This window comes from Myxocyprinus asiaticus, chromosome 37 (assembly GCF_019703515.2).
Source record: "Myxocyprinus asiaticus isolate MX2 ecotype Aquarium Trade chromosome 37, UBuf_Myxa_2, whole genome shotgun sequence".
Classification (NCBI taxonomy): domain Eukaryota; kingdom Metazoa; phylum Chordata; class Actinopteri; order Cypriniformes; family Catostomidae; genus Myxocyprinus; species Myxocyprinus asiaticus.
The window spans coordinates 7,423,574-7,434,771 of NC_059380.1; the positions used below are offsets into that span (position 1 = coordinate 7,423,574).

The window sequence follows — 11,198 nt, forward strand, 5'->3', positions numbered from 1 at the left end:
ATTTGGAAACTACAATTATAATGAAGATATTTTGAATTTAAAGACATGTTTTAAGATATGTTTAAAACTAAACATACTGTATGTGTTGAGTTTACACCTTAGCTTATTAGGTTTTAAACAAACTCACACTTTTGGGGTTAGATCAAGTTTATTAATTCATTAATAAACATGGTGCCAGAACCAATGCCTCTTTTGTGACAGTAAGATGTGATGATCTTTTAAATAACATTATATTTTGTAAGTTTACAATGTTTTATTCTTAAATCCTTGTCAGAGAAAGTGTTATTTTAAAATTTTGCTTGGTTTAAAATAACACATCTGCAAAATGTTGTTTGTCTCTTACTTTTATAGGCTTTTTCTTGTATTTCTGTATTGAAACATTTCCCATGCAGTACAGAATTTGTTAATAAAGTTTTATTGAACTCCTTTTTAGCTTTCTGCCATACCTTATTATGCATACAAATTATGTTTCTATGTCATTTCAGCAGGAATTTATGATAATCATCTAATATCAACAACTGTAAAAAATACAAATATGCATGAGATTTTACATCCAGACTGAAATTGATAGGCATCTCATTGGTAAAATCTTCACTGAAAAGACAGGTTGATTTAAATGTAAAAAAAAAAAAAAAAAAGTTAAAATTTTGTTGAACTCAGTTCAGTACACTAATTTAAACCAGTTAAAATGTATAAAACAGTTTCTTATAACTTGAGAAATAGTAATATCTAGCACCAGATAATCCGAGAAGGGTATAGTTGCAGACAGAGCTCCAAAAAGGGGTGGGAGCTCCAAATCGCCAGCAAAGATATAGGGAGCCCCTTACCTAACCCTTTCCCTAACCCTAACTGTCTGTGGAGATGTCTCCCCCTTTTGAAGTTGGCATAATCCCATTTTGGAGTAGCCCTGCCCCCTTTTGGAGAAACCAAGCCCTATTTCTGAGATTCCGCCCCCATTTGGAGATCTCCGGCCTGCAGCTATACCTACTTGGATAATCCAGAAAATCTGAATTTAAAGGTGCACTCAGTAACTTTTTGTTCATGTCATCTTGGACTTACAGTGACACCTAGTGGTGTGGATGCAGCATCATTCAAAATCAATAGTTTTCAGTTACAGATGCCATTTGTAGAAATTCACTATTCACAGTAAGCCATGATTAATTTAATCTAAAAGTGAAAGTGTCCAATAACAAGATGGTAACTGAGATTAAGTGAGTAGAATTCAGCTGGTCGTGTGATTCTAAAATGGCAGCCCCCATGAGGGCGCCCCTGCCCCATGTAGAATAAAGCAGCTTTTATAAGGTTACTGATATGACCAGAGTCCTCATCTCATGTGAGTGGTCATGATTTTATACATATGTTTCAAAATTACAATTAATTTCTTTAGGAGTAAAACTTTTTTAATTGGGGAAAAATTACTGAGTGCACCTTTAAGGAACAGTAAAGATATTCTGTTATGTAAGACTGGGATTAAATCATTGTGGTAAAACCTTTTAAACCTTGTTTTTGTCTGAGGTTTCCTGGTCTCTCTTTGTGTTGCTCATTCTCAAACGCTGGCTCAGCTCCTGAGTCAAAACTGTGCAGCAGGATTTCTGTTTGGAAGAGAGCAGGCTTATTTTCACTGAATGTATTGATATTCATAACGCATAAAAACCTCTTATCAAAATCAGTCCTGGCTACTGCACAATTGAAATCTACCAAGGAATTTCACATCACCTAATCAAGTGCAACAATTTGAAATTCATGAACTTCTTGGTGAGGTAGTTTATTCTGATTTTAGTTTGTCTTTGTGGGAGGGACTTCACTATAATTTGTGGACAAAATTGTCTGCAAAAGTGAGGTAAATCTGACAAACCTACCCCTGGGAAATATTCGGGAACATTTTAATTTGTTTATCTATATTAATATTATCTAAATTGACTAAAAAATAAAGCAAATACTGTTTTTTTATAAATTCTAAAAATGCAGTTGCAAGGGGATGTGGAAGACTGCCCTATTTCTAAAATATTGTTTGCATTCACTCTTTCAAATTTGCCACAGTGACAAATACACGCAAGAACCAATGAAGATTATGTGCAATTTCTTCTTCTCCGCTGTCCTCTCCTTATATGAAGTTAGGTTTGCTCACTGTGATGTGCTTATGTAAACAAAGTTGTTGTTGCTTGCGTGCCATATTCTAATGGCAAAGAGAAAGATTTTCAGTGAATTAACACTTACATTTCAGTCTGCTGTTGTATGGCTACAGAAGACTTGAAATATAGCGCACGTGTGATATTGTCAACTTTTATGGTGCTTTTATCCGACTTGAGGGTAAGTGATGAGAGAATGTTTTTATTTTTGGGTGAGCTATTCATACAACATCACTCCAAAAAATATTTTAGCCTATTTTTGAGATTAACGCATTTAAATTTCATAGCAATTGTCATTTTTAACAAAATGTAATTAATAAAACTTTAAATAACTTGTGTGAGTAAAGGTTTAGTCTATTGAAATTATAATCAGATTTATATAAAACTAATATAAGTCTATGTTTTGTGTGTGTGCGTGTGTGTGTGTGTGTGTGTGTGTGGGGGCAGGTTTGGGTGGTTTACAAGGAAAAAAATGTAGGTTACAAACTGGTAATTACAAGGGTACTATGCTATAAATGTGATTTATGAGGACATTTCTAGTGTCCACAAGTTTTTTTGAAAATGTAAAAATGCAGAAAGTTTTTTGTGAGGGTTAGGTTTAGGGGTAGGGGATAGAATCTATAGTTCGTACAGTATAAAAATCATTATGTCTATGGAGAGTCCAACGTATGTGTGTGTTTGTGTGTATATTGGCGCTACTTGCCTTCTGCTCTCCTGCAGTACTGCGAGATTTTGAGGTGAGCTCAAGCAAGGAGAGCAGAACTCCAATCCCAAGGCCTATAGCCAGAACCAGGAAGATGCCTTTCATGCTATGGGCCCTCAGAGATGAGGTTTTGGCACTGTCCGGGATACAGCTACTGGCCCACCATTTAGTACGCAGATAAGCCAGCTCCCCTGCCTCACTCAGCTGCAGGATCGCCACACTCAGATTCTTTAGCATGGGAGATCCTGTTCCAAGAAAAGTGTGTGGCATCAAATCCATTCACTGCAGACTAAACCGCTGCACAACACAGTTAAGCTTGAAACATTAAGATGTTGTGCTGTCTTTAAAAGAATAGTTCACACAGAAAATGAAAATTCTATCATCGTTTACTCAAAAAAAATTTTTTTGAAGAATGTTCACACTGCTCACTTTGTCAAGACATGATAAGCGTGAACATTATTTGAAATATCTTCATTTGTGTTCCATGAAATAGAGTCATACAGAATTTTAATTTATTCTTTAAGTATGCATTACTGTATGTATTTGTATAAGTTGTGTTGAAGTATAAAAGGTAATCCATTAAATCTATTAAAACAACCTTTATTTCAGTGGCAAATATGAGTAAATCTCACCAAGAGGAGTTACAATGCTGTAACCTCTCATCCCGATGACCTCATGTGCACGAACCAATTCACAATGGCGTGCAACAGCCAAGTCCAGGGACACAGATTCTCCAATGAAAGCATAATTTCCCTCCTTTGCTCTCTGGACACCCTCATCCATGGAGGACACAAAACTCTTCCTCCGCTCCATGTGCTCATAGATGCGACGGTAAGATGGGTTATTGGAGTTCTGTACAAAAAGCCAACATTTTAGGAAATATTTTCTGTAACATCAGTTGGGAATTCATTTGACTCATAAGAACATCCTGGATTCAACATGTGATCAGACCTTAAAGAAGGCAAGGGTGGAGGAGCCTGCAAGCGTTCCATATTCAATCACTTCCTGATTAGCCAAGTCCTCGAAGCCTTTTATCATGATCGGTGTAGAATCAGACACCTGAGAGGAACTGAGGCTGGAGAAATAACAGGCCAGCAACACGACTGCAAACAGCCACCAGGTACAAGTGATAACCCGTCCTGACACAGCTTTAGGGTGAGGGCCTGCACCTGCAGTAAGAAAAAGAGATAAAATAAAAATATGTTATCCCGTGTTCTTACCAGGCGTGATTCCAGCTACAAGTTACTTATCCATACTGAACATGAAGCATGTAATTTCTGCAGAAGTGTTTGGTGTAATCTGATAACAAAGTAATTAGTTACTGCAATCTAATTAATTTCAGTAAAAAAAATAAAATAAAAAAATAAAAAAAATATATATATATATATCAGTGTAACACATTACAATATACATTTTTGTAATCAGATTACAGTTACTGACTTTCAATCAAGTTGAATTACTTTTAAAGGAATATTCCGGGTTCAAAACAAGTTAAGCTCAATCGACAGCATTTGTGGCATAATATTGATTAGCACAAAAATGTATTTTGACTTGCCCCTCCTTTTCTTTAAAAAAAGCACAAATCTGGGTTACAGTGAGGCAATGGAAGTGAATGGGGGCCAATCTTTGAATGTAAAAATAAACTTTCTTTTAAAGTATAGCCACAAGACATAAACAATATGTGTGTTAACATGATTTTAGTGTGATAAAATCACCTTCTAACCTTTTCTGTGTAAAGTTGTAGCCGATTTTACAACTTCGTTGCCACGACGACTTAATGTCAGCAAACCCTAAAACCCTAAAACGACTGTAAAAATTATGATTTAAACAACCTTTAAAGCTCAAATATTACATACAGTACATTTTAACAAGAATTAATGCAAGTGCTTTTATAAAATTATAAGCTTCAAATTTCTGCCATTAAACCCTCCAAAAATTGGCCCCATTTACTTCCATTGTAAGTGCCTCACTGTAACCCAGATTTCTGCTTTATTAAAGAAAAGGAGGGACGATCTAAATACATTTTTGTGCTAATCTTAACTTGTATTGAACCTGGAATATTCCTTTAAGTACATTACTTGGGTTACACAATTCTAAAGTAATAATATTATTAATGTAAAATACATTTAAAACATGAATTTTATATGTATTTTTGTGTTTCTGTAATAGCTGAAGGGACAATGACAGTGAACAAAAAGAAAATGTAGGCATTATTTTGAATGCGTTAAGCAGAAAAACTAAAACCTCTTCTGTGAAAATTGTTTGGGAAAGTAACTTAAAAGTAATTGAAATGTCACTACTTTTCCCATGACGTAAACTGTAAATTACTGATTACAATTTTAGAGAAGTAATAAGTAATTTGTGGTGAATTACTATTTTTGAGTAACTTATCCACCACAGCTACTAACGTCACCAAATGTAACTGCAAAGATAATAACAGTTATTAACTTATCAACTGATGTTGGCTTGACAAAGCCTTGTCTGAAAGTTTAAACTAGTTTTAGTTTAAACTAAACATTACAGTATGACAAAAAGCCAGCTAGCTAGCTACTGTAGATACATAGTCAGACAGAAAGTCAAATAGATAGTCAGATAAATCGTTAGAGAGAGAGAGAGAGATGGAAAGCTACATAAAGCAGATCAAAGGCCTTCTGTGGGTTTGTTTACATTAGAATGTTCTGACAGTTAGAATTTGAATTAGCAGGCATTCCAATGGCCCGTTTGAACATTCCGTCAATGTAAATCTATGGGACTTTCAGATTTTTGACTATCGGCTATGAGATAACCATAAGTCCAATCAGTTAGAAAAGACATATCACACTATTCCAGAACGGTCTGAAGGTCTGTGCCGGGTTTGGTGGATGTATCTTAAAAGTTCTAGGAGTTAGTGTTAGAAATATTGGTCCCGATTTAGGGATTTTGAATAAACCCTAAACCAAGTTTGTAGAATAACAGTATGTTGGCTTCCTCGGGCCAACAGAAATAGGTCTCTCAAACACTCCCTCCATCTTCCATTCGTCAGATTCACAGATAGTCCCATCCAAAACGCAATCCATAGAAAATCAACAAAATGTCCTGTCGCTCAAGGTAAAGATAACTTTTATGACTTTTAAGGGTCTTCCGCATGACTCACGCTGGTGTTGCCGAATACATTGAGTGCGTTCCATTCAGAAGTGATCATTCTTATGCCCTATTCCCTTTGAAGACTTTACCATATACTGTGAGAACTCTGAAGGGACTGAAAAGTGTGGGGCTCAAAAATACTCACTTTTAACTTCATTTTAATTGGAAATTCTCTTTAAAACAACCTTACAGCATGGCTTTCATGATTGTTCTCCCATCGAAGTGCCCTCCAGCAGCATCATTTATTAGAACGCAGCGATTGAGTTCTATGAATTGAAGAATCAGCTTCAGCATTGCCCCGGGTGTTGCGCTGTAACATGGCGCTCAAAGTTCTAACAACTTTGACCCCGTTTCGTGAGACTGTCTGACTGTTTGATCTTTCGAAGCACCAGCCAATGATTACCGGACAGTTCAGACAATGTATCATAATGTAGGCGATGTTTTGTTAAAATCAATACAAGGCGTTCTGCAGTGCTTTTCGTGTGGAGATCAAAGCTGCACCTGGCGGTGAGTGGTGCATTGACGGCCTGACTCAAGTCTATTATAATATTCCTCTGTTCACCTACAGGAAAGTAATCCAAATGAAAAATTGCTGAATAGAAATGTATAAAGGTGTTTGTTTGTCCATATTTGAAGAAGGAGGACATTTGGATGAATACCTTGCAGGCTCAGGGCTCCCGCAGTGTACCACAAGCTGTGCAGAAGTGTGAATTGATTGGGCTCAGTCTCAGGCTGGCTCCATTCACATGGACTCAACCTTGAAACAAAGAGACAAAACTCTACAGTTTAGTTTCAGTTCAGATAAGTTCATATGTTGTATTCAGAAATCATGTTTGTTCAACTGAAAATTTGTGCAGCAGTTTTATTATACGTCGCTGATATTCTGACCTTCCCACAATGCAGATGCAGACTGCAGTCACAAAGTATGCAATCAGGATGCCGAACCAGGTCTCCCCAGAGAAAGGGGAGAGGAAGTCAAAAAACCCGGCCTCTTCAGAAACTATATCTTTGCGGAGGAGGATACTGATTCCGGTCTGCATGTAAGGTTTCGTCATTCCCACAGCCTTCTCACGGGCAGCAGTGAGAGTGAGAGGAGCTACCGCCATATCAGCTTCCTGTGGACAGAGAATGAAAGGGAGGATTAATGTCATGTAAACTACTTGTTTATTACCATGCTTATTTTACATTTATATGCAGCAGCACAATATGCATTATTGTGTATTATTACGTGGCTCAGGAACACTTGAGCCTGTTCAATCAATTTTCTGATTGATCAGTTGTAGCACTCTGCAGTCAAATATTTTGTATAATGACTCTTTCTTCTCACATAACAAAATCATTTAAACTCAGTAGGTCATTATCGCAAAATAAGCCCCTTCAGGTTGATACAAGATCACCTGATCACCCTGTCTGGGTTAGTTATATACCTGACTGAATGTACCCCTATTCTAAATGATCCCTGTCTATTTTCCTGTAAATTTAAAATGCATCACGTACCCCTCTAACAACCTCTCCAATCATTCCGTTCCAGTTTCCGCTTTCGTCCTGCCGGCCATATGACCCATCCTTCACCAGATGAACTTTGTATTTGAAACCCAGTTTCTTAGATAGCTCAGAGAGTAGATCCATGCAGTAGCCTTCTAACTGGGATCCTTTGCTCATTGTATATGGGTCTTGCTGAAAGGAAAAAAGTTGGCATTTTCAGAAGTCATCAGGAAAGCCTGTATACTAACATAATAAACATTACAGAGTGTGTATTATAGTACTGATACAATATAACTTCACATCTCTGAGTTTATAAGTGATTTTAGTCCATACCTTTAAGGTGGTAACTATCAATTCTTGCCTTGCTGAAAAAAAAAAAAAAAAAACACGAAATGTCAATTCATGTCCATGTAATGGCACAATTATGGCATTTGTTGCTTTAAATAAACGCTGCTTAACCCTAAAATCAAACCTTTAGCAGATATATGCACTTACAGGAATAGTTCACCCAAAACTATCATTTGCACTCTCATGCCATCCCAGATGTGTATGACTTTTTTCTTTCTTCTGCAGAACATAAACTAAGAATTTTAAAAGAATATCTCAGCTCTGTAGGTCCATACAGTGCAAGTGAATGGTGACCACAATTTTGAAGCTCTAAAAAGCACAAATGGCAGCATAAAAGTAACCACTCCAGTGGTTTAATAAATGTCTTCAGAAGCAATCTAATTGGTTTTGGGTGAGAATAGACCAAAATATAACTCCTTTCCACTATAAATCTTGACATCAGCAGTCTCCTGGGCGATCATGATTTCAAGCAGGATTACACTTCCAAGCACTATCTAGCACTCTACGCATGCGTTAAGCACTAGGAAGAGTAATCAAGCTTGAAATCATGATCATGCCTAGACACTGCAATGGCAAGTTGTACAGTGAAAAACAGGGGCATAAACCATTTTTGACCAGTAAAATGCTCTCTAGAATAAGAATGTCCCTCCCCCTAATGCCACCTGCCTTCGACTAGCAATACAAGTAGCAAATAATGGTTCATGGCTGTGATTACAATTAGCGTAAATAAGGGAATTAGCTATTAAAAAAGGGATGAGTCCTTTGTTATGTCCTGCCTCAACTTCCTGTTTCTACAAAAGAAAAAGAAAACTCTGATTGTCAAGCCACTTTATGGGGTCTTTAAGTTTTAGTGAAGACTCTGTGAGGGGTGAGTTCTTCAAAGCTTACGATCAAAAAGCATTTCACAAAGCTGAATGAAATTTGAATGGATTGATGTCAGTAAACAAAACAGCATCCTACAGAGCATACACATTTTATAACCTTAGATCTCTTAAAGAGTGCGTTTGTTCAGCAATGACCTCAAGTTGACATGGAGAGTCATGGCCAAGATTTCAGTAGCTCCTCTATTGATCTGCCAAATCAGTTCTATTGCTATCACTGGCTGGGAGTCTCTTCACTTCCTGCTGCATTTGTGTCACAAATAGCTCCATCCCAAATTAGCCAGAGTCATTTGAGAACTTTTTGTTCAGCAGCCATCTTTAGCCAAAGAAAAAAAAAAATGGCTCTGTGAGATAATGATGAGTGAATGTGATGGCGGCGTTTGATGCCCTCGTGGGCTACTTCTGGGTTTCCGGAACCCGCAACGTTTGGCTGTGTTTTTCTCCTTTCTAAGAAGTGCAAGAAAACAATCTATTTGCAGGGCAGAACTGTGACTAATTGGAGTTAGTTTTGTTTTTCACTTGATCGTGAAGGCCTGGTAAGGGCAGTCAATGAGTATCTAAAGCTCGACTTTAGGCTCAGCCCAGGGCTCCATCAACTCCATAGAGTGTTGTTGACACTCATGAGCTCCTCTTATTGAATTTATGACAGACACAGAGGCTCCTCGAAGTGCTGTCATATCTTGGCTTGTCTCAAACACTGTTCTGCTTGTTCTGGGCTTTGAATTGATTTATAACTATGTTTCAGCTGGCTGGCTTTCTCTCTATCAGAAAGGGGTATGAAGTGTGCCAAGCAGGATATGGTCACCATATTTGATGGTGTGCCCAGCTTACTGTTCAGCTATTTATCATATGACAGGCCTGTGAAATTAAGAACTTCATGCAGAGAAGACAAGATGAGCTGGCACAGATTTGATCATAGCTGCTGTTTCTGAAATTACACAAGATGGAGAAAAAGTAACTAACGCCCCTATTGTATTCCTTTCAGGAAGGGCAATTCTGCAATGGAATAGAATAAATTATTTTAGGTGCTGTGTGATGGGATTAAATCATACTCACCTGAATACAATTTAATATGAAGCAACAAAACACAGTGAATACAGAAAAAAAAATGACTTCACATCACATATCCATATTTCAATAATCAAACATTGGTAATACCTGCTATGCAGATCTCTGACCCCAGCAGCACGACTATGCATAAAGAGAGCCACACAAATCTCCGCATGTTGCTAATTTGGACCTGCAAGCCAAATAGACAATGTGAATTATTTAAAACACAAAATACATATTGTACACTGAAAACCCTAATAAGTTGACTCTACTCAATTTACTGAGTAAACTCTTTCCCTCAACTGAATTGAGTAATGGTGTACTTGAGTAACTTGTGTAATTAAGTTCACTTAACTTGGTGTTCATATAGAATAAACTTCACTGTTTAAGGTAACTCGATGCAATTATACAATATCACAACTTAAATAATGAAGATTACACAAAACAGCTATTAATGATACTACATAAATAATACTACAAAAGAACTAAAACTTCTATGAATTTTTAATAACAACTGTTTAAATGCCCCTATATGTTCCCTTTGACCAAGGAAACATAATTAAATAATGAAAGCACAAGACATTGTGGGTATTCCCCATAGCCTCAATTCTGGACTCAGTAGTTTGAGTTATTAACACTCAAACTATTTTAAGTCTATTGGTTTTTAAGAACAATAAGTTCAAGGAACTTAATTTTAAGTTATGATATTTGAGTTAGGAGCCCAAAACTTGACATATCAAGTAATGTTAATTAAGACAACTTGATTTTTCAAAGAATTATATTAATAGGGTTTACAGTGCATAACTAGTTTGATTAAAATAGATGCTAACCACAAATCTTAATACTTATAGCCTATGTATAAAACATTTATAAACAGCTATCTGTTTAGAAAAGTTCAATATTTGTTTTCTGCCCACATCTATATGACTCCGTGTTGCTTAATATTTTCTGGTGGTCACTGACATTAATTGTCTTGACAATTCATGAAAAACACTGTATTTTTACTATGACAGCCAAATCATTTTAGAGCATCCAACATAGCTCAAATGAAAAGCCATAAATGCAATTACTTTACAGCAACTGTAAATCACACACCACCCCTCCCGTCTCATACTTACCAAGATGTCTGCGACTCTGCTGTTAAATTCCACTTTGCTGGGCTGCGCTGCTGACACTGAGCAAGACAGTGGTGTGGTTTATAATGAATTAAAAGGTTCACACTAAAGATTTGGGAAAAGCCAATGAGTTTCAGGGGGTGGAGAAAGTAATCCAAACACTCATAATGAAAAGTGGGTTGATAGAATATTCTGAAGATGGATTTAAGGAAGTCATTTTAGATCAGATATCCTTTAAGAATATATTTTAAACAGGCGGTATTAAAAAATGTTATTGTGACCACTGTGTAAATTTTCATTAAATGCCATTAGAATGCATGTTCATCATGTTTGCTTGTTTTGTTGAATCTGACCTAATGTTTGA

At 36.6% G+C, this 11,198-nt stretch overlaps 1 protein-coding gene across 1 annotated transcript; it reads right to left on the reverse strand.

The window, feature by feature from the left end:
• Window positions 1–129: 129 nt before the first annotated feature.
• On the reverse strand, window positions 130–10,962 carry LOC127427594 (probable glutamate receptor). Its single transcript, XM_051675270.1, has 10 exons — window positions 10,838–10,962; window positions 9,828–9,909; window positions 7,774–7,805; window positions 7,453–7,632; window positions 6,844–7,070; window positions 6,615–6,712; window positions 3,784–4,001; window positions 3,465–3,684; window positions 2,833–3,077; window positions 130–1,592 (listed from the first exon to the last, which is right to left on the reverse strand). The coding sequence occupies exons 2-10, from the start codon at window positions 9,892–9,894 to the stop codon at window positions 1,494–1,496; spliced, it is 1,386 nt and encodes a 461-aa protein (XP_051531230.1). The 5' UTR covers window positions 9,895–9,909; window positions 10,838–10,962; the 3' UTR covers window positions 130–1,493.
• Between the last annotated feature and the right edge of the window lie 236 nt (window positions 10,963–11,198).